The 25,502-nt window shown below is 34.4% G+C and overlaps 1 protein-coding gene across 1 annotated transcript in view; it reads right to left on the minus strand.

Annotated features, from left to right (window-relative positions):
• The window catches only part of LOC135832050 (homeobox protein CDX-1-like), a 30,948-nt gene extending 5,819 nt beyond the window's left edge, over window positions 1-25,129 (minus strand). Inside the window, exon 1 of the mRNA XM_065345025.1 lies at window positions 24,457-25,129. Coding sequence (XP_065201097.1) covers window positions 24,457-24,907 — 451 coding nt within the window. The 5' untranslated portion in view covers window positions 24,908-25,129. The remainder of the gene's footprint in view (window positions 1-24,456) is intronic.
• Between the last annotated feature and the right edge of the window lie 373 nt (window positions 25,130-25,502).

The raw sequence follows: 25,502 nt of genomic DNA on the forward strand, positions 1-25,502 counted from the left end.
AAAATAATCTCAGGACATTGCATAAAAAACTTAAAATTCAAATTGATTTATCGTTGATAATCGCATAGTTTATTGAAATCAATACACGCAGATTAATTTAAATTACAATGTATTCGGTTCAACACGATGCCTCAAGTCACATAATAAATCTATAAATTTGAGCCACAAGTAGCTACTGACAGAATAATTACACGGTTTTTACAAGATTGCCTGTTTTATTATAACTTAATTGGGGCAATTACTTATTCGGATAAATTACGATCCCTAACATATACTACATAAATATTAGCGAGTCTTCATTCATAAAAATCTTCACGTTCATTGTAGTGTTTTTATTATACCTAATATAACAATAATAATAAAAATGAAACACTCCAGTGTGTCTTAGGTTAATTTAGGATTTTTTAAAGAAATTTGGCAAATGTACTCGAATGCGCAGATTTTTGTAGTTTTAGCTTAAGTGACATGGAAAATTTACAGGCCATGTCCGCTACACTTTACTTTATAGGTACTTACCTAGGTACATAGGTAATATCTAGATATTTTCAAATGATCATTTATCTTTCTAACGAAAACGAATTTAAGACATCAAATATACTTCTAATAATCCAACACGCAATAGCCCAAAGTACTTAGGTACTAAACATCGATACCAATTTGCAAAATTTTCATAAGGATGAAAACGACAATGTAAAACGAAAGTCGAACAAACTTCGCCACAAAGTCGTAAAACTTTTGAAAGCTTTATAATTGAGCCGTATTGAAGCTTACTTACTCGAAAATTTGTATAAAAAGGGTGTTCGGAAGTCTATAAAACAGTATAATGTAAACGTTTTGTAGTGATGTTATAAAACGGATACCATGTCTAGAGAAGCGCGCACGATGGAGACAATCCAATTAAAAGAGGGTTTTCCGAAATGGGTCTCCGGGGGCCCATTTACAGCTTGTCACGGGATCGAAATCTAGATTAGCAGTAGACAATGCTCGTTCAAAGAACAAACGGAAGAATAGAATTCGTAAAATCAAAAAGCAGCTAGAAATTTTCACATTTGAAAACTTACAACTTCACGCGCTTTCTAAAATGTTATATGTGATTGCGCGAAACCAAATATAATTATTTTAAATGAATTTTACCATTGATATCGTCGTTATGTAAGATCTGCACACCGCAGCTGTACGAGTAATTTGAAAAGTTGTAGGTTTTTTTTACATATCTCGCGATAATTTAGGATCAGAGCAGATATACCTATCAATCTAACTTACAATTGCACAGTCTGCAGTCTGCACAGTGCACATCCATCACCTATTCAGTACATTACCTTCACTGTACTTATACTGCTGCCTACATACGAGTAGGTTAGGTACCTATGTAGTATACTGCTACCTCCCTATACGCTATAACTACAATTTAAGTACCTATTTACCTAAGTATTTTGTTGGAATAATTTTTGATTTTTTTAAAACTACCTATTATAGATAAGGAGATGAAAAGGAGATCGATCCAAATTCCAATAATTAAAAAAATGACAACATTTTTCAAAAATGAATTATAACACCCGATTCGATTGAAAATTCATTTTTGAAAAATTTACCTACTGATGTAGTTGTAGATACCTGTCATGAATGTACTCGTACACGAACGGTTTTTTTTGCCAACTCAACCTTAAAAATTTCTTCTGAAGCTACCTTTATCCCTCAAGTTGGAAAAATATTCTCAAACAAAATAAAAATATTTTTTTAATTCTACACAAAAACGTATTTTTTTTCTCGAAAAAACGAGAGAATCGTTGTTTTTTGTTTTTGTTTTTTCCCCTCCTCTTCTTCATTTTTCAAAAAATCTTGAAAAACGGAAGTAATAGCTATCTAAGTCGAAAATGTATACCTATCTAGTTTTTCAGAAAAATGTTGTCAGAAAAAATTAAGTTTCGAAAATTTTAAAATAAAATTTATAATATTTTCTCTCACTTTTTCAAAAACACGTACTAGTAGGAACAAGGATTAAAATGTCCGGGCGAAGATTGAGGGTAAAATTTTGAAAAATTGTGTTTTTAATTATCCAATATACCTATGTACCTACCTAATTAGCATGTTTCAAATATCAGATAATGTGTTCAAAATTAGTTCAAAAGGATATTTCTGTTGCACCAAGGTCCGCGTCTGCATCGCCAAAACGTAACTGAACACAGTAGCATCAACAAATTTTTTTTATAAAAGGTACTTTTTTTTGGCTGTTTGAAATTGCATGATTATTACACCCATCGTCGTGTGAGAGATTTTATCAAGTTAGTAAGTTTAGTTTTTTCATTAGATCTAGGTATAAATTTTTTAATTTCAGAAGAAAAGAGAAAATTTGCATTATCAATTAATTTAGGTAAATTTCCGAAACATCTTTCGTTGATTTTTCCAGTTTTAAAGCTTTACCTAAAAGGCTTCGACAACGGTCCTAATTCGGGAAATTTCCACTTTGGGAAGGAAAAATAACTTGGTCAGTGCGAAAGAGGACAAAAGGACCGGTTCCCGTTTGCGAACCATGAATAGGAGACTTGACAGCCGAAAAGCAACCCATTTGCGAACCACAATATAATAGGATGATAACGTGGAAGAAAAAGAATCATTATGCTCATACATTTCAATTCAAAATGTACCCATTTGCGAACCAAACCCCGAAAATTGTTGAGAACCACTCTGTTCTTCTTTTGCGTAAATATAGGTCGATGGTAAATATATAATATGATAGACTATAGGAGAAGTAGGAGAATTACCTATCGCACTGCAATTTCTCTTCATTTGAAGGGTATAGGGTAAGATGGCGATCCAAAAATGTAATCTGAAAGGCATTTAACCATGAAGAGTTGGTTCCACTGTTGCTTTCAAAATTCAACGCTATGCTCAAAATATATACCTACGACATTTTTTCCACAATTTTATCAAAAACACAATATTCCTCCGCATACACTTCTGGAGCACAAATTGACACCATTATCTCATAACACATGCCAAGATATCGCCACTGGTAAGTACATAGAATGGATAGGTCACCGCGATAGACTTTTATAGGTACTTTTTAAATTTCAACCGTTACAGGGGGATCATCCATCAGATTTTTTTCAAATTTTCAAAACCTTGAACTCAAGCCACAAGGAGGGAGACATACCTACATATTGACCAATTCGAACGTTTCGAAAATTCATCAAAAATCCAAAAATCAATTTCTACATCTGAAATTTTGGTTTCAGAGTTTTTAGGATATACTCTTCCGATCCTAGGGTAGTCCACCTCAAAATTTGTAATAGCCCAACTGCAAAACTGCGGATCCCACGAGGGTCCAGAGGTCTCAACATTTAGATTTTTAGGCAATTCCGTCAAAAAGTGAGCAAGCGTCATAAAGTCATAGGATCATCAAGGCATTTTTCAGACCAAAAATTTAGAAAAATTATACGAAAATGGTTGGAAAATGTGATTGAGCAACTATATGATTTGGGAATCGTCTTTTGTGATTTCTGAGATATGAGCAGTTCCAGTGATGCATAAAAAATCCTTCGAATAAATTATGCGAAGTTGGAGAAAAAAAACTATTTTTAGATGAGAGGGGGGGGGGTGTCTCCTGGACCACTGTGTTACGTGAGTTATTAGGTGATGTTTTTCAACTGGTTGGTATTGGTTCGCAAGGGCATACATCGCAAGCGCACATCGAAAGAAAAAAAACACATCGCAAGCGCAAATGGGTTTGTACATCATTAGAGCAAATGCATAAAAATTATGCATCGCTAGCGCAACAAAGAACGCCGCTATGAATATACTTTCCCGTTCCACTTTACGTAGGGGGTTTCAGAAGCAATCTAAATTGCAAGGCCGTCGAGAGAGGGGGCAAACGGGGCAGTTTTCCCCGGACTCGCACTTTTTTCAGGGCCTGGCAAAATAAGGGCCTATAATGAAAAAAAAAACAGTATTTTTTACTTATTGAAACACAAATTTTCAAAAACTATTGCCCTCACTTCACTCGGACTTGTTTTCTTTTCTTCTTCAAGATCAAGATGGAAATTTCTAGGGAAAAAAACAAGTTTTAAAGTTAAAAAATGAATTCCTCACAAAAAAAATCGTTTTTATGCCTCTCCAAATATAAGTTTTAAAGAGCTTTCGTCTTCGCTTGGGCTATTCTGTCAGCTGTCTTCTTTTTCAAAATCACCCTCCTTCAAAAAAACATACTTAGTTTAAATTCTACAGTTTTAAAAGCCAGATGAAAACTCGTTTTGAGGCATCTTGAAACTGAAATTTTCAAAAGCTTTTGCCCAGACTTGCCCTCGCTTTGCTAGGACGAATTTGTTTCTCATTTTAGAATAAACAAATTTAACATTTGAGGCCTTCAAAAATAAAAAATTGAATGAAATTAAAATTTTTATAAGACATAAATAAACATTGAAAAATGTACATTTTTCTGCCACAACAGTGGGCAAATTTTCAGTCGACACCCCCCCCCCCCCTTCAATAGCTTCTGATTTAGGATTGAGGCCCAACACGATATTTGCCCCGGATCCACATTGGCTCTCAACGGTCCTGTCGAAGTGTTTGTGAAAATGAGGGTAGCGAATGGCCCCTCACAAAATGATCCTTTAGATGAGACAAATTCGTTATTGGAATCAATATATTTCAAAAATAATTTCTAGGTTGGAATTCGTTTAAAAAAATGGGACACCTAAATTCTGTGTAGTGCGTAGCCTATTCTTGACTTAAGTTATATTTTTATTGGTGATATTCATTTTTATAGTCAACCTATTTCTGGTATCACTGTTTATAAAAAAACGTTTCACCCTCGGCGGCATCCTTTGTTGCGCTTGCGATGCATAATTTTTATGCATTTGCGCTAATGATGTACAAATCCATTTGCGCTTGCGATCTACGCCCGAAATATCGGTGCTATTTTCGCATTTTTACACCACCCAAGTCAAATGCGAACCTTTTTCGTAGGTACTATCGTACCGGTACCCGCGCATACACGTCTTATTGGTAAGATCTGACCAATAAAATTTGAAAACCTCTACTGCATCATATACTGGTTCGATTGAAAATCACAAGACGAATCACAATGCGTATCCTCTGCTTTACCACTCTATCCATATCGTTAATTCAAAAATACCTGTAGGGGCTGTAGGTATAGGTACATTTTTATACTGATACTTATCGTTAAACCTCAACTTACAGGTACAGCGGAATAATAATGTACACAACAGCGGCCCTAGACTAATTCCTCAAGTTGTTGATAATTCATCAAACCTTCAACTTCATCGTAACACAAAATAATATGTACCTACCTCAAACCGAATACGTACCTTACCGCATAACTACCGGTATAAATTATACATTCGGGTAAGTATTTATGTACCTAAGCGTACGGTGGTAGTCGAAATTCCTCCAGAAATTAAGACGTTAGTGAGGAATGGTCAATTTTCATTGGAAAATACCATCGAAAAAGTGACCGAATATTACAGAGGGTCGTGTCTAGAAATCCATTTTATAGTCCATTTTAGAAGTAAAGAACCAGATATAGAAGTCAAAACGAAATCCATACACTTTAAATTGAGCGGCCTGGTGAGTTCGGTGAGTGTAATAAAGCTATAAAAATCCCAAACCTTTTCGTTTTTTCCCAATACTATACCGTTGAAAGGGTCGTTTTTCTGTTCTTTTTTTTTTTATCTTTTGTTTATTTGTTTGCGTGTTTTTTTTCTCTATTTTTGATATCGTGAAAGAGTTTAGACGAAGTGATTTTGGTTCAAAAATTTTCTTAAGCTTCGGCATCTTTAAAGAGAATTGGGTAAAAAAAAAGAGGTAAGTATTGTTGAAAACTCCTCTTGTCTGGGTTAACACCAACATTTATATTTATCGGAAACAGAGTGAGTTATTGTTTCCTTGCGAGCATACACAGGTTGAGTGTTGAATCATGGCATTATGGTAGGTATTGCGAAAACTGATCATTGTCAGGGCACCAAAAAACGGGAAGCTTTCTGTAAGAAAATAACAATAGTTCGAAATGGTTCGTTTTGTAACAACTAGCAAGGGATTTGGTGAATTGACATGGATAGCGTATTATGATCGAGCCAAATTCAGATGTAAATAGAAATACCTACATGTAAAAGTCAGTCAAATTTGGTATATTCTCCGTAATACAATAAGAAAAAAATTTATTAGTACCTATCTATGTACCTACACAGTAGCGTGGAGCGGAAAAAATTTATAGTCTACGATTTCGCTGAAATTGAAGTATGTTGGAGATTTTGAGTTGAAATGACCCCCAAAAAATTTTCAGCCCCCCACGTGCCTTTAAGTATCTATTTTGTGGTCCTTGACACGTCGATTGAAAATAATTAATCTAACGTATATTTTTTTGACAGAATGCATTCAGAGAGAGAATTGAACGTTTGATTCTTTTTTAAGACGAGTTTTAAAAACAAAAAAATCAGTCGGCTTCAACGGTCTTCCGAAGGTATTTGTTTAAAAAATTAACGCTTTCATAAGTGATGGTTGTTACTGTTAATGGATAATTACCTACCCTAAAAACCCTATTGTAGAATTCAACTTCGGATGTTTTTAGGTACCTACCTACCTATTTATTACATAGATAAAATGAAAAGCATGCTGATGAATGCTTCAGTTGCACTGTTAATTTAAATTAACAATGAAAATGCGAGTAGGTAGGTAGGTACCATAATCGAATAAGTATTATGTGAGAGAAAAGTACACTGTGACTTGGGAGGGAAAGGGAATAAATCTGAAAAAATATAAATTTCATTAGGTGATTAGTTTACTGTGTAGTAGGGTGGAGCGGAAAAAATTTATAGTCTTCGATTTCGCTGAAATTGAAGTATGTTGGAGATTTTGAGTTGAAATGACCCCCAAAAAATTTTCAGCCCCCCACGTGCCTCTGCGGTGGAACTGTGGCCCCCCCAAAGTAGGGTCATTTTGGAAAAAAAACTCTGTTTTTCGAATTTAAAAGTAGTAATAACCATTTTTTTCGAAAACGGGTAGCACTCAAAAGTTGCGATTTGAGATGACGAATCGAATGACGTAATTGGTTTTTCGATTTGACCCCCGCTAACCCTCCCCAGTTTCGTTTGAAAAGTCGCGAATCGGCGTTTTTTTGCTATTTTAATTGAAAATACAGTCGATTTAGGATTCGAATGCGATTTTATGATTGATTACTACTTTTCACATTGAAACAAGTGAATCTAGCTCGTATTCCAATCTCTACCCCTCCCCCTTTCTTGAGCCCCCCACATTAAAAACTCCCCTGCCACCTTGAATATGGTATCGTTCCAACAAGAAAAATCACGGTATAAAAGTTGTTTCTTGAACATTTTTCTACATTTTGGTTCTAACAAAAATTTTATTTGGCGCCACCCTTGGGCCCAAAATTCCCAAAAACCATTTCCAAAAAAATTCAAAATCGCGTTTTTAACGTTTTTATTAAAAATTTGTAATCAATGAAGAGTGAAAATTTTCAATTTCAAAAGTTTCCATTACAGACTACCCCTGTTAGATTTTACATACTCGGTTAAGTTTAAAATTTTGAATGAATGAAAATGAAGATGTTATTATTTATTTTTTTCAGTTTTCATAAAGAGAATTTTTAATTACGTACCTTACTGATTGATCGCAAAAAAATGGAAGTACGTTGTAAATTACGTCCAAGATACAAATAATAGTGGCCTATTACAGACATTTCCAGTTTTAGGAATTTGAATCCTCACACTTCCTTTACTCAGTTTTGTATTATAATTGTAATTTAATTTCAAACTTCTCGTATGCATTAATTCAGAACCATGATGTTCAGATCCGAATTCTGTTTTTTTATTCTTCATTATTTTAGTCGTGTATTGAAGGTGCTTCACCATAAAAAAATATTTCCCATTTATAATTTTGCTGATTTTCAGAAGATAATGAGGATTTAGAAGTAATTTTGAAATGAACAGTTGAAAATGTTCATGTGATATGCGTGAAGAGGGCTGCATAAGCGAGGCATAGGAAAAAGAGAAATGAATAAGTACCTAATACTTATAGTTCTGAGCACGTCCACATTTCTCGATTACAAATTTTTAATAAAAACGATAAAAACGCGATTTTGAATTTTTTTGGAAATGGTTTTTGGGAATTTTGGGCCCAAGGGTGGCGCCAAATAAAATTTTTGTTAGAACCAAAATGTAGAAAAATGTTCAAGAAACAACTTTTATACCGTGATTTTTCTTGTTGGAACGATACCATATTCAAGGTGGCAGGGGAGTTTTTAATGTGGGGGGCTCAAGAAAGGGGGAGGGGTAGAGATTGGAATACGAGCTAGATTCACTTGTTTCAATGTGAAAAGTAGTAATCAATCATAAAATCGCATTCGAATCCTAAATCGACTGTATTTTCAATTAAAATAGCAAAAAAACGCCGATTCGCGACTTTTCAAACGAAACTGGGGAGGGTTAGCGGGGGTCAAATCGAAAAACCAATTACGTCATTCGATTCGTCATCTCAAATCGCAACTTTTGAGTGCTACCCGTTTTCGAAAAAAATGGTTATTACTACTTTTAAATTCGAAAAACAGAGTTTTTTTTCCAAAATGACCCTACTTTGGGGGGGCCACAGTTCCACCGCAGAGGCACGTGGGGGGCTGAAAATTTTTTGGGGGTCATTTCAACTCAAAATCTCCAACATACTTCAATTTCAGCGAAATCGAAGACTATAAATTTTTTCCGCTCCACCCTACTACACAGTAAACTAATCACCTAATGAAATTTATATTTTTTCAGATTTATTCCCTTTCCCTCCCAAGTCACAGTGTACTTTTCTCTCACATAATACTTATTCGATTATGGTACCTACCTACCTACTCGCATTTTCATTGTTAATTTAAATTAACAGTGCAACTGAAGCATTCATCAGCATGCTTTTCATTTTATCTATGTAATAAATAGGTAGGTAGGTACCTAAAAACATCCGAAGTTGAATTCTACAATAGGGTTTTTAGGGTAGGTAATTATCCATTAACAGTAACAACCATCACTTATGAAAGCGTTAATTTTTTAAACAAATACCTTCGGAAGACCGTTGAAGCCGACTGATTTTTTTGTTTTTAAAACTCGTCTTAAAAAAGAATCAAACGTTCAATTCTCTCTCTGAATGTATTCTGTCAAAAAAATATACGTTATATTAATTATTTTCAATCGACGTGTCAAGGACCACAAAATAGATACTTAAGCAATGGTCACTTACGTTCACCAATCAAGACCAGCATCGAGGTCCAGCACCCAAATTTATTGAACATCGTCCGGTAAACTTTGAAAATCTACCTCAAAAACACATCTATACATAATATAGGCTTTTACATATCTAGGTAGTAGCTACTATTTTTTACAACAAGAAGAAGCTGCGGATCTGTCCACTTTGAATATACAGCTCTATTTTAGCTTCTGTTAAATGTTATGAAATCAGACTACTCCGCTACTCGTGTATGCTGACGAGAACAGAGGAACGAAAAATTAAGAAGACAACGGCGAGACGAGTCAAATCGTGACACGATGAATAGTGATGCGAATACGAGAGAGCGCCTACGATGAAAAACACTATAGGGAATTGGATGAAAAGATTTTTTGTACAATGGAAGCCGAACCGAAAGATGGACGTCGTTTCACCGCGGGGTATGCTTTTATTGCGAACAAAACTGAGGTCGCCGTCTGTCTAAATATTTACCCTAATTGTCACGATTGCCAGACGACGTTTTTTCGCCTTCGATGTATTCTCTTTTGATTGACCTTATCTCTGTTTGATTGATACATTAAGATGTTACTGGGCAACTACTAGTGCTAGCCTAATAGGTATAGAGATATCAGGATGTAATGGTAACTTACTAATTTTTTCACGTGTAAATACGCCCACCATTATTACTCTTCTATGTACACCTGTTGAAAGATATCAGTGGAGGTATCTATCTTTACCTATTATGTATGCATCTTATATTATTTATACGGACACCAATATGACGGATAGCTTACGTAGTAGCTGTATACCTAGCTAACTCGGATACGTAGGTACAGAGATACCTACGTTCACGATTTCTATACCGTAAGACGTCAAAATGTTCTCGTACTAATATTTTATTACCTTCATACAGAAAAAATTTAGCGGATAACGATTAATTAGGTACTAAGTGTAATAAATATAGGTATTAACGCAACAATTTGAATATTACAAAAATGATTTCCGATTTCGGAAGGTCTTTTCTAATACTTAATACTTACACTTACCTTATACCTATATTAGAATCGCTTTGCACCTAGTATTACTAGAGCAATGTACATGTCTAGGTAAGTATACCTATTACCTAATGTAATGAAAACATTTTTCGAATCAAAGTTAGCATGAAATATTACCTATACCAAACTGAAAGCTTCCTATATATGCTCATGCACCATAATGGTAACATGTACGAAAAAAAAAACAACTTAGAAAATATAGTCTAATCGTGTTTCGCGCATGTAATTCATTATCTATAACGTCGCTCTATATAAATAAACCAATCCTAAACATCGTAATGTGTGTTTAAGAATGTCATTACAAAAATTGTTACGCGTAGGCTCGTAAGTAACCAGGTGTAGGTAAGGTACTCGTACAAGGTGGAGGTACAAGCGACTGTAAGTAGATACTATAAATGTCAAATGTGTAGCCTAAGCATAATTTTGTAAAATTTTCAGGCTAACAGACTCTAAGACTAAGTTGTTTTATTTCAACAAGTAACGTCAAATGAAGGTCGCTTAACAAATGGAAATTTGAAAAAAAAACTCCCTTTTCTGTCATTTTTACGATAATGATTCGCAGAACTTCGAATAAGGTCGCTTTTGGTTTGCAGTTTTGCGGATAGGACTCTGAAAATATTATTACTTATTACAGTCTGGTTGAAACATTCACGTTAGAAGTGTTTGACCTTTTTAATGCGGGTTTTCGCGAGTAACGTGTTCTCATTTCTGGCATTATGGTCTGCATGATGCATGTTTATACTCGTAGAATCAATGGAAACCCACTCAAAACAAACTAAATGATGCATCGGTCATTTTTCAACTTGACTTGAAATTTGATGGAGCCTACTTAGCGGAATACCGCGTGAATGAAATAGGTACTTCAAAAAGAATGTAAGAAAAAGTTCGGATTTTTAGGTCCACGTATGTAATAACCCCTCGGCCCTCATATTTTTTTTCATTTGAGTTCAGAGTTTTAGAAATTGAAAATTTTCTGAATGGTTACCTATTTTTATTTTAAAAAAAAAATAGATCGGGTGCGGTCTCATGATGTCTCCAGTATTTGTATATCTTCGATTTTAAGCCATCAGAAAAGCTCCAAGTTAATTTTTGCCAAGTTCCAGCAATTCTCACAATAAGTATTGGCTTTTATAATGATTTTCTACTTGGGTAAGTAATTATCTTCTTAAGATGGATGAAATTATAATTGAACAACTAATTTTGTTTATATATGTACGTAGGTAATAGTGAGCATCAATAGATCACCTGAACTGAAACACATTGAAAAACATGATTTCGACACATAAGAAAAATATTTGTTCACTTTTCAAACTTTGAGTTCAAGGCCAGGGGGGAGATTAAACGTGGACTTTGACATTTTACCACTGCTTTTTTGAAATCATTCGGTCATAATTTTTTGCCAAGTATAGATATAAGCTCTATAATTTTGGGGTGGGTTGTTTGAGAGGAAAAAGAAGACATTGTTTTGAATTTTTATCACACAAAGACGTTCTGATGGAATGACTTAAAAACAGAATGATGCAATAGACTAATCAAGCGTGATTTATTTATTGACTTTTCACTGAACTGAAATATTACATTTTCAAAAACAATTATCAGGAAGACCGCCATGAAGCAATTTATGATTTTATGACTCGGTTGGAATTTTAAGGAAATAATGAAAAGACTGATAGGTATTATTAATTACGATTTTATGCATCTGGCAATTGGATTCATTAATTTTGAAATTTTTGAGTTCAATTAGAAAAACTCAAAAAAGCATACTTTAATTTTTATTAACGCGACATAAAATGTAGGAAGCATGTGAATTTCATTTTCAATTTTGTCCACGAAATTTCTACATCATACCTATTGTAAAGACACCAGTCATCCTATAACCTTGGTTCTGCAGTTAACTGTGTAAATTAGGAGGAGGTTTCTTCACACAGATGAATAAGGTAAGACATTGTTCAGGTGCGAGAAAAATGTGGTAATGGGATTGTTTATTAAATGAAAATTAGATAACCTAGCGTGTTGCTCATTTGCTTTAATAGGCATGTCATGTACCTATACTTCAAAATTTAAGATCAAGTTGAATATAAAAAATAATGAAACTTTCCTAAAGTGATTTCAATTAATGCAGAGGATATTAAATTGTAAATTCGAAAGGTTGAAGCGAAAAAACAAACAAACAAAGACAAAATAAACACACGGTATTTTGTTTGAACATCGGTGAAAATGAGCCACTCGTTGCAAAATATCAAAATTAGTACCTACCTAAGCAGAGACAGCCGCTATACCCGTAAGATACAAAAAACGATGCACTTTTGCAAAGAATTCGTATTCTATATCTAAATAGAAATTTTCATAGGCTATATATTACACATAAGTATCTTCATCATCTGAAAGAGGGACATTGCTATAAAGATGAAGAAAATTTCTTACCAAAATTTGAATTTTTAATATTGCGGAAATTCAATTTCTGGCGGTACAGTTCGCGCAGAGTATTTTTTTCTTTAAAAAATTGAAAAACTACACATTTTTTTTTATAGTAGGTACCTATATTTATCCAAAGAAAGATATTAAGAAATGTCTTTCAAACCTAATCTATACCAATTTCTGGCGAAAAAAGTTCGTTTTACCTCACAATTTATACCCTTACTTCATTGCAAAAAAACAAGGAGCGCTATCTCGCTACTGGAGTCTTGAACTACCTCAAAAAACGATAGACTGCTTCCAAAGGAATCTGAAAATTGTCAAAAATAGGTAGGTAGATAGGTAGTCAAAATTCGAAATGAATCAAAAATGTTAAAGGTGATCAATTTCATTGCTTACTTTTCAATTGTTTTCATGAAATTTAAAAAAATTATATTTCTTGATAAAAATTTGATTTTAGGGTTTTTAAAGGTGCTCTTTTCACTTACCTACTAAAGATACCTATTCGTCCAAAACAGACGAAGAATTCGTTATTATCGTTCCATTTTGAATTTTCGCCAGAAACTGAAGGGTTGAGGGAGAAGATTTCTTTGCTCTGCTTTTCTCTGTTTCCTCTTCATGCACGCTTTGATATTTCCAACTTTTAATGTTTCATTATGAATTTAATTCATCAGCGAGGGTATAGAAAGGGTAGTCGAAAGAGCAGATACCATACTGGCTGATATAGTATAGCAGATAGATATCCTTCAGACGCTGATTATTGCCTCATTCAATTACACCTATTGTTATTTTCATTCCAATTTCTCAATCATACGTTTATGTAGGTACATATAGGCAATATGTAGCCTCAAAACCATAAGAAAAAATTGAACAGACGGACGCAAGTCCATGGATTTTTTTGCCGCAATCTCGCGTCAATTTCCACATTTGTCCTGTAGTAGGTACCTACATACAATTCACATCCCGCAACCAGTTTAATGAGTACACCGTACACGAGAAGAAGAATAAACCTATACTCTACACGCAGAAAAGAAAAAAAAGTGAAAAAGGTGATAATTGAAGAGTAATAAAAAAATAAGTAAGAAAGAAATGTATTAATGTATTAATGCATATAGCCTTCCATCCATTCGATTCGTCGTTTAGCTTTAGCGGATAGCCGCAACGATCACGCAATAAGTATAGCTGGTACACATACAAGCTAGGGCGGCCGCGGCGGTTACAGTTGGCCGTATCGCGCCTGGCGCGGTAAAGGAGGCGACGGCGCGATGTGGCGCAGCGTGCGGCGGTAGAAAAGCAGCGACAGCCATTTATTCGCCTGTAGGCCACTACGCCCAGCAAATGCACGAACAGGCGGAGTTTAATGTCTTAATTTAGAGTTAGACTCGGAATTCGTTCTTACTTAGGTATACTAGTGCTCATAAAATATTTTATTTATTATTACCTTTCTATTAGCATTTTATTATCTTTGAAATTTGAATTTCGTGTTAGCCTCAGTCGTTTATTATTATTACAATTATTTTTTTTTTTCGATAGCGTACGCGCGGGAAAAAAAGAGGAGAGAAAAAAAGTAAAATTTACGTTGGAAAAGATCTTCTGATACGTTCTTATAACACGTTCGTAACATTTTATTGGAGTTGGGTTGAAACTTTATAGTGTTGTCTGTCAGAAAAATGGTTTCCGATCCGTTTTTATTTACAAATTTAACGATTTTTTCCCGTTTTGAAGGTGTTTTTATTTTTAATTGACCGGCCAACAATTCGTTTCCAATTTATGGTTTTTTATGGTCTGGCTTGACTTAGATATAATTTTCATCTCCATCAACAAATATGCAGTATGCCGGCTGCATTGTCAGGAAAAACAACCATCAACCGATGTTTTTCACCGAAACAATCAAATTGCCGACGTCAGCACGTTCGAGAAAATATTAAACTTCCTCTCGTATAACATCGCTACTATAAATTTTTTGTTCAATTGTTTATACCTACCTACAAGGTTTCGTCTCGAATAACATTAGATTATACATAGGTAACTACTAACTATACAAAATAATCCTTAATCCGTCAATTTTTAGCACAAATAATCACCTACCTATACCTAATCAAATTTTCCTGGCAGCCATATTTTACTCGAAAGGGAGGATGGTGGTAATAATAAAGTACCTATACCTAAATATCTATGTAACTACTTCAGTAGAAGGTACTTTATTGATGTTTTACGTATAAATACCCATTCTGTACGAAACATAAGATTTTTTGTGAAAATTAGTCACATGCCGAGATTGCCGCTTCTTTTTAAAAATCGGTATACCTTTATCATAGGTACTTAGGTACCTAAGCCAATATAAATGTTTTATGCATTGACTCTTCTAAAGTTCGCTCAAAAAAGCTGAATGTTATTTTTGATTTTTCCAAACAGTAGCTACATATTAGGTACACGAATTACGATCCACCAAGTTATGTTGAGGGAAATGACGAGATAGGAAAGAAAAGAATGAACAAACAATAGGTAGGTGACGATGGATGAAGCATGACGCAGCATTTACAACATTAGTCAGAAGAAATTGAGCGCACGTCCCGTTAATTACCAGGGCACGTGGTAAAATTTCCAATAATGTATTTGTTTTTTTTTTCAGATCATGTATAGCAGGATTAAGATACACCCCAATAAATTCAGATGATTCCTCTTAACTTATTGGACTGTACAAAATTATTAAAAAACGGTTTAAAAAAGAATACGAATGTAGGATAGATAGCTAAGTTATTTTGAACCAAAATTGAGCACTCCGAAATTAAGTGCATAATTGGATGAATAATTCTTTTGGATAATTATTTAGAGTCAAGGTACAGTGAACAAATAGTGGACCAGTCTCCCAATATGAACCACCACATTATCTTTAACCCTTAAATACCACACTTATATTTTTTTCAAGATTTTCTTGCACTGGACTGACGAGAGACTTGATATCATGGCTACCTGATACATGTGCGTAAATGTTCAGCCTTTCATTTGGCATGTTTGACACATTGCCTACTTTCATATTTTAAGGGGCACAATTTTTTGAAAAAAAAATAAAAATTTTTCATATTTTTTGATAGTTTTTTGTAGCCAATCGACAGCGACTGGAATGAAACTACCGCCTGTTAAATATTTATGTATCCATGCTCTACTAATTTATGTACAACAACTTGCCTATTTTTCTCATTTAAGGGGCAAAAAATTCAAAAATAATTATTATTTCACTCGTTTTAAAAAATTTCTGCCCCTTAAAATAAAAAAGTATGCAATATGCTCAACAGCGGAATTGAAGCGCAAGACATACACACACATGTACCAATAGTCGTTCCCACCCGAGCACTCTTTCCTGCCAGCGTAACGCATCGAAAAAACTGGTGTGGTGAAATTCACCACCTTGTGGCATTTAAGGGTTAATGTGTACCACGGTCAAGGTAGGTACTTGGATATTATTGGAGCTACCTGGATGGAAACAATGCTTTTTCCATCCATCACAATAGATCTGATTAGGTTTGAACAGATCTAATCCAGTTATCACGACTCTGATCTTATTTCATCTTGGTTAGATCTGATTTGATCCGGGGAATATCCGGATCCGATCGTGGTTTGATCAATTGAATCTGATCAGCGCTATTCAAATCTAGTCAAATTCAATCAGATCTCTTTCATTGAATCTCTCTGATCAGATCAAATCATTTTGCGCTGAGAAGACTCAACTTATTGTATAAGTTAAGCCTATTAGCAAAAATGCTTAGGTAAGTAATTCATTTCTGATAAGTTCAAGTTTCTAAAAGTCAGATCTGATATCTGAAAGTGTATGTACTTCAATGTACCTTTGTAGCTAGAAAGTTCGAAAACTGGTCATTTTTTCAAAATTCTAAAAGTCTGACAAACTAGTGTAAAATCTGAACCCTTATTAGTATTGAGAAATGATCAACATTTTTTCCAAGTTTTTAATTCAATCATTTTGATATTGATAGCTCATTTTGTAATATATCAGAAAACTATAATACGTAGGTAGGTATGTCCAATTTTCAAAAATTTCGAAAGTCAAACATATAGAGACCAATCAAATATTCAAGTCTTATTGACAAAGTCACTTGAGAGTCAATGCTTGTAAGTTTAAAATGATTTTAGCTTACATATACGTATACATAATTAACTTCAAGTTTTGAAAAGGCAGACATGAGTAATTCATTTTTGAAAGTCCGACATAATTTTAGAAATTAATTGATTTTTAGTAAAAGGGTGTGATTTATCGGCACGACAGAAAAAGGCGTTTTAACGACAGAAAAAGGCATTGCACGGGAAAAGAATTATTTCACGACGAAAAAAGTTTTTGAACGACAGTAAATGAATGTCAACGACGATATAAGGTATTGCTATTGCCCGACAGAATAATTTAATGCACGTCTATATAATACATTTAACGACAAATCGTGCACGGCAAAGAAATAAAATAGTGAACGACATAAAAAATACGAATTGCACATCCAAAAATTGATAAGAAGCAGGACATTAAAAAAAAACACACAGTTTATCTAGTACGTATATCATTGTATGTACATTGTACAAGTAGTGCTTTTTTGACTTTTGAGGATCTGCCTCTCTTCCGCTTCTGTCCCAAAGGAATTGACTTCCCTTCAGTAGGAACTTCAATGAGCTTGAGACGAATGTGCATAGGTACCTAAAGTATTCTTGCACAGTGCTGATTTAGTGTCGTAGGGACAGGAACAAATTGACGTACACACGCTTTTCTTTGCTCGACTTATGCGGATCACCAGGCAGCAAACCCAAATAAGAAATTGGAACATCTCCAAACGAATTAAAGTCTGAGCTGAACTGAGCAAGAGGCAGGAGACAGTTCACCTTCTTCTAGAGTGATTTTGAAGTTAAAAAATTGTTTAACATGAGGAAATTGAGAAAAATTTAAGTATCTAATTGAAGAAAGAGAAAATAGTGTTTTTAATTGAGATTTATTACTCAAAATATATGAGTTTTTTGACCTTGCCCAGCAATTAGTTCAGCCATATGAAATCAAGAAACTCAAAAATGAACTTCTTGCATAATCACAAAATGAGTTATTTCTCTGAAAAAAAATTTTTCGGGAAATAATTTATTTTGCCGGGCATTTTGTTTTTTTGGTGGGGAATAATTTATTTTTCCGGGCAATTCTTTTTTTGGCGGGGAATAATTTATTTGGATGTGGATTACATTTCTTTCGTCGTTTGTAAGAAATCGAATTGTAGTTCGTATCCCTCAAGTTGTCGTGCGTCCACTGTCGTTGAAAATTGTTGAAAATTGTCGTTCGAATGTCCTGTCGTTCGAATCACTTCTTCTGTCGTGCCAATATATATTCCCCTTAGTGAAATACTGGTAAATTTAAGAATTACATATTAGTAACTTTTGGGTAAATTATTGGTAATCTTTAGTAAATTAAATTATAGGCGAATAACAGCTTCACCTCGACAAACATTTAGTAATAAAATAGTCCCATTTTTTGTGGGTCGTTGTAACTTTTTTTTAAATCAGAAAAATTTTAATCAAGTAATTTGACGTTCAAATGAAAAGTTATCACATTTTGACCTGAATATTATAATCTGATGAAAATTTAAAAAAATGATCGATACCTACAGAATATTATGTCATAGTCATGGTCTTAAAGAAACAATAAGTAAATTTCAAATTCTGATCAGTGGTACCAAATCTTGATCACTTTATCAACTGCTTCATGCTTCATAGAATGTCAAAGATCAATGACAAAAAAATGATTATTCATCGACATTTGGCACTTGACTTTATCCAAAAATTGAAGTACTTAGCAACATTACCCAATTCTTAAACAATTTAGAAAAGCACTTTTCAATTTTTGTTCCTTATTGTCTCTCAGTTTTAAAAATGATTTATGTACTTGAGTCAAAAGAAACAATCTGATGTAGCCTAAATAATGAAATTATTGATACCCTTGAACTTTTTCACTTCGAGCCCAAATTGACTCTCCAGAGCACTGATGCTTTAGCTAGCCAAATTTTTAAAAAATTTCTTCCGAAGAATGGAAAAAAAACTACGAAAATTCTCACGTCATATAATTTACATTTAATTACATCAATTCTTTACCTATTTTTGGTGAAGCTTTCAAAGAGTGAACATTCACCAGAATACAAAATAAAGGTTGTAGAGAGAACCGATGATAAAATATTTCAACAATTTTTTTTTTAGGTAGACAAACAAAATCAAATTATTAAAAGGCCACATCTGCACGGCTCAAGATTGATAATTGGCTAAAATTTAAAACATGTAACTTCTCGTCATGATTAACAGAAGACTGAAACCTACTATTTGAATATTTGAAAAAATTAAGACCCTTTTCTAGTCTATTTTTGACAAACTAATCTTCACAATAGACTCTCAACACCCCCCCTCCCCCATGGGCACAAGAGTCACAAGTTTTGATGAAATCTCCTGATTACACATAGTAAATCATTAAATCGAGGTGTCTATACCTCTGCATGGATGTCAATTTTTAGAAAAAGCATGGTCTGAAATCCCCATTACCAAAATTTTGACTTCTCAGATTGATTTTAACCCAACCCCCACACTCGTTCCTCTAGCTTCGCCCTCAAAACTCGCTCGCGCCCCCAAACCCCTTGTCGATCTCTCTTTTCTATTTCAGAACTCGTTTTTTCGAGGTTGCCACCAAGTCTCTCTCAACTACTATATGTAAAATGCAGCCAGTGGTAGGTACAAATTTTTCAAAAAGTTTATTTGGTATGAAGAAGAAATTGTTTGCTAAGCATTTGCCATTAATTTTTTTGCTGCGCATTATTTGCCATAAAGTTTTTTGCTACAGTGTTACTAAGTGATAAAATTTTGATAATTATTGAGCTTTTTTGAGCTTTAAATTGATCCAGAAGCTTTCCTAATTGGCATTTAAAACTTTTTAGATTTTTCCTACCTGTTACCAAAATCTCTCTTCATCTCAAATTTGAGCGTTCTAGCTTTCATAGTTTCCATAATCATTTTTATCACCCAGTAATCAGTAACATCCGACAATATGTACCTATATATAGATAAGCATGCTTGCCTATCTTTTTAATTTTTAATTGCTGAAATCCAAATCCTCCCCCTCCCCAATTAAAATGAATAGGTAAGCCCAGATAATGGCTACCACAACTAGTACATATTTACCAACATCATTTTAGAAAGCACTTTCTCAATCGCGGACATATTAGAGATAGACAATACAAAACGCTACCACGGTACCAAATTTCTCGCGGCGTGAATTTCGTTATAGGTTCTGCCATTCACCCCATACCCAACCACACCGGACACTGTTTATAAACATTGAAAAATAGAGGAAAACGTTTCAAAATGAAGACTTTATCAACTGAATTCCCCATGGAAAGGTATTCGTACGCCAAGCACGATCGGTTTTTTGAAAAAATGCCGCCTAAAAGCAACTGCACCATAAATCAAAGTATCTGTCACAGATTCAACAAAAGAATGATGTTATTTTGTGTACATCGTTCAAAAAAGTCTGCGTTCACTCTATTTTCTAAAAAGGCCACTAAATACACAAAAAAAAGTTAGGTATACCTACTTCACAAAACTAAATTAGACCTCAGCAGCGCGCAAAGGAACCGAAACCTTTTGTTTTCGAGATCAGCTCGTCTCACTATCATTGTTCGATGCTGTTGGAAAGTCTTTTTTTTTTCGTTTCATTTTAAAGGTGGTTGGAGTTTTTTTTTCCTAATAGACACGACGCAATGAGCTGCAAACCTGTTTCTACGTAGGATGTTATATAGATAGATACGGAGTGATTTTTCCATTCTTGGTGCGATTTCCTGTATTGGAGTTACAGTGACTCACGTGGATATGTAAATCAATTCATTTTACAGAAATGAGTAATTAATGCCCATTTTATATTTTATTTTGCGTTTCTTGAAGAAAAAAAAAACAACAACAACAACAAAGTAGGCAGATATAATATGTACATGTATAGGAAGAGGCCACCGATGACTTAAAATATTTAAAAATGAAGTACGAGTATGCCTAAATAACACTAGGCAACAATTTTTGACCTTTTTTTTGTGTTCGGGTTGAAAATGGGCTTAATTGATAGTTTAGACCCTAAAACAAAAGAAAATGGGCTTAATCGATAGTTTAGACCCTAAAACAAAAACCAGAGTGGGGTTTTTCAATTTGAGTTGTTTTTGTAGTCAGGAGAGATGATCAAAGTTGCAAAAATGGCCGTTTTTTCCCTATTTCACGAGTTTGTGGAGACATCAGTATTATGTTTCAAAAAAAAAAACAAAGTCATATTCGGATTCTACGCACTTTTTTAAGCAAACAATTTCGCCGGATTTTTGATTTTCAAAGTTTCAAGCGCATATGGAAGATTTTTGTTTGTAACATATTTTAAAACTTGGAGCGAGAGCCTCGCCCGCGCGAACGCGGTTCCGAGCCACGATTACGTGGTGGAGTAACGCCAGCGTCGCGCGCTCCGAGTTTTAAAATATGTTACAAACAAAAATCTTCCGTATGCGCTCGAAATTTCGAAAATCAAAAATCCGGCGAAACTGTTTATTTAAAAAAGTGCGTAGAATCCGAATATGACCTTGGTTTTTTTTGAAACATAATACTGATGTCTCCACAAACTCGTGAAATAGGGCAAAAACGGCCATTTTTGCAACTTTGATCATCTCTCCTGACTACAAAAACAACTCAAATTGAAAAACCCCACTCTGTTTTTTGTTTTAGGGTCTAAACTATCGATTAAGCCCATTTTCAACCCGAACACAAATATGCCGTTGCCTAGTGTAATCTACCCATCTGTACCCAAGACCTATACATGTACATTCCTCTAAAAATTCTCATACCTATACCTACGAGTACGTTTAAAATGTCGATAACCTCAAAACGAGGATTTTATCTATGTAAGTATTTGAATATTCTGAACAATGAAACCAACTTCCCCTAGTCTAAATCGCGGCGTTCAATGACTTCACAGCACCAATTCGGACATTTGAGAAGAAAAGAAGTACTTCGGAGGACAGAAGCCGCTGGTTTTTAAAAAGGAGATACACACGAATCTCATTAATCTCAAAAAGATGTCGAAGTCAGCATTGGAAACGATTTCGCAGTTTGAAACCTGTATCATTTGTCGTCTTCGTTTCGTAGATGGATACCTATTGTGCATTAGGTATTATTCTTTCTAAACCAAGGCTTTCTTTCAAAAATTACAATAAACTGCAACCATCGAACGCGATTTTTTTTAACGGGTCAAAGTACTCTGAAAAAGCGGCGATGGCATGTGAACAACGATGTAAAATATACGCACAAAACTGACATGACTATCTAATAGGTGCGCTATTTTCTCAAGGTATCCATATTACTGGAAAGTATTTGTACTCGGGTATTTAAATAGGTACTTCATTCGATAAATGAATCTGGAATTGATTAATCAATTTTCAAGTTGGATATTACCTACAATAATTTAAGTCGATGATGAGCTATTCAACTCCTTTAACACATTAGAAAAAGATTCGAATGTCTCACTCTTCACTCCATCAATGGCAAAAACACCCTCAAAAATTGTTTTCATTTTTTATAATTCTTGTAGGGAAGTGGCGTAACAGTTTGAGTTTAGTTCTATTGAGAAAATCCACTTCACAATATGTATATAAGTTAGGTAGGTAAGTACAGAGTAATTGGGATTTTTAGTGAATTTTGAATAATTTACAATTATTTATACTATTTTTTAGTAATCCAGCTGAAACAAATTCGTAGTTACTGCAAACGAGGTATGTAGAAGGCGCGAAGTGAAATCGCTGCTCAAAAGTTCCCCTTTTTTAAAATTTGAAGGGAATTGAAATGGAGAAGTAGTTTCTACTATGTAATTTGTTTTATTTGAAAAAAATTTTCAATTCAAAATGCTGTTTTGAATTTTCAAAAATTCAGCAAAAATCAAAAAATGAACATCAGCATTTGAAATTTTGATTACGGAGGTTTTATGAATGCTCTTTCGATAGGTAGCCTAATTCGATTTATTCAAATAGGTATACTTAGATTGATTTGTTCAAATTCAAATCAGATGCGTCGGTCAGTTGAGCTGATTAATAGGAATTTTGAAAAGTGTCCTAAAGAGAACTCAAAACTGTGGCAAGTTTCAAAACAATAAGAGGAATGATGAGAGAATAGTTACTAAGAAAGTGGATTGCAATTTTGCAAAAAGAAACGTCGCCGACGCAAAAAAATTTTACCGCTGGAAATGGCCCTGGAGGAAAGAGAATGGACCCTCAAAGAAAAACATTTCGAAAAAATCATATGAATTTTCTTCGTTTTAACTTTTGCCCAACCTGCTTTGAAAATAAATATTCAAATTCTGAAAATATATAACAGCTAATACTTACTTACACATAGATCTTACAGTGACCGCAAGAAGTCATCGTCGTTGAAATCTAAGAACTCTAGGTAGGGATGAATTTGCAAATCATTTAGGGAATTTTTGGGTAATTTCGTAGTTCGAAAATTATCTTTTTCACAAACGTAACGCGTTTATCATTTCTAAACCTGGGAGAAAATTTTGAAAAACAGTGGTAATTTTTTTATCATTTTATCATCAATTACCTACTTACTTATTACTTACAGAAAATTTAAAAACAAAGCAAAAAAAATCATTGCATAACTTCTTCCGAAATTTTTGATTTAGGTTACGTCATGCCTATACTTAATTCAAAAATGGCTCAGATTACTCAGATGAGTAGGTAATTTGTGAAAAAATCGACAGCAAAAGTACCCACGAGCTATTTAAAAAAATTTGCGTTAGGTACTGAAAATGAAATTTAATGCTTGGGAATTAATTTTTAACTGAAACTGTAATAAGTGAACATTTTCAACATTTCATAACAAATGTCTAACTGTCTGGGGAAAGAATCTCTCACCCTCCTCCCCTCCTCTCATAGGTGTTATTCTGTGCAGTCATATCCTAATGTGAAATAAACATTATATTATGCAAGTAGAAATATGTACCTACATCTAAGCATTTACACCAACTCCACATAAAAATTGATGTTTATTTTCTTACAAAGAAAGAAATTCATTAAAAACCAACAAAATACATACAATAAGCACACTCATTCCAAACTACGTATTAACATATTAGTTATTCCTTGCCACAGAAAAAGCTTGTTAATTTTTTCGCAGATGGTAGTCATTGGAAATGTTAATTTTTCTGTTCAAAGTTATACGTAGGTAATTTATCACAATCAACTAAAATGTGATTATAAATCTATGAATTAAAAAAAAACTGTTAGTACCTAAGTACCTATAGGTATTTAATTTTTAATCGTTTTTGGAGAAGATTCATCGATTTTGTCATTTAAAAAACACTTCAACTAACCATAATATGATTTCCTTAATTCATTCATTCATTCATAGATATTAGGTATCATTAGGGTAGGTCTAGGTACTTTCTTCTAATACGAATCACTTAGGTACTTATGTAAATTGATATAAATAAAAAACTGACGAAGAAGATGATTTCTGCTGGTCATCTAACAAAACGGGATATACCTACCCATCAAACACTTGACACTTGGAACAACCTATCATGCCCAAGTATCCAGATTACCTATGATTTTTTAGGTGCGTTATTCAACACATAGGTATATAAAGTACCCAAAGACCAAATCACATTACTCTATTACATGATAATTAATATGCAAATCTAAATAGGTACCTGGACTTGGTTCAGACTGAAAGGAAGTTTTCTTCATCCATTCGTACGGGCTTTTACCTCGAATGGGTTGCATATACGACGGCGATATGGTCCTATTTGAAGTGGGACTAGGTGAGATGTCACTATCATCGGCCGAATACTCGGACATTTGGCACTGTGAACCGGTCAACTGCGGGACCCAATCGAAATTTTGATGCTGGTGATGATTATGCGACCAAGGGATCAAATTGGGATCGGTGGCGTTTTGGACGGCGTTTTCTTGCATAATTGACAACATTTGGTGTTGCTGAATCGGGGAAGGATGATAGTACGAATGGGCATTGTGATAATAGCCAGAACTACCGAACCAATTACCGGTGTGTGGGAATTGCGCACTCGAATTTACCGCCATGGTCGGCGCTTGTCCATGCCCGGCGAACATAGAAGAACGATAATTTAGCGACGAGTCCATATCAAAATTATAGCAATTAGCAAAACTTGACGCGATTTACACGAACGTATTGGAAAAATAATTACTGTACTTCACACACGTATCCATTATACTCGCGAAGTCGAGTAAACGTCTCGAAATCGTAACTACTTGAAACACGAGAACTCGATCCTTGATTCACGTGTTAACGCAACTCTCCAACATGTTTCCCCTACTATGCGAGTACCATTCGAAATACCGCCTTCTTCTCACGGTAACTCCCCAGCCAAGTTCACCAATGATTTCCGTCGTTCGTGCTCTTCAAAAGACAAGATTTCACGCTCTGTCCTCTCAGCATGATCAAGACGAATAATTCCGCAGGTACCCTTTTGATTTGATTACGCATCCGCACCTGCATCTAAAGTAATATAGAATTGATACAAGTATGCCGTCATAATAGGGCATATTCCAGCGTTCCGCCTATACCAATAATAGGTACACAACGCGCCGAACTGCAGCCTGCAAGCTGTAAAGGATGAGTTTTTACTTCATCACATTCATCACCACACTGTTTCTGCTAAGTTTATGCGTTTAAATACAATTTACTCGAAATTTTGATCGAGGACACAGGTATTTG

The sequence above is a fragment of the Planococcus citri genome, chromosome 1 (assembly GCF_950023065.1).
Source record: "Planococcus citri chromosome 1, ihPlaCitr1.1, whole genome shotgun sequence".
NCBI classification, from domain to species: Eukaryota; Metazoa; Arthropoda; class Insecta; order Hemiptera; family Pseudococcidae; genus Planococcus; species Planococcus citri.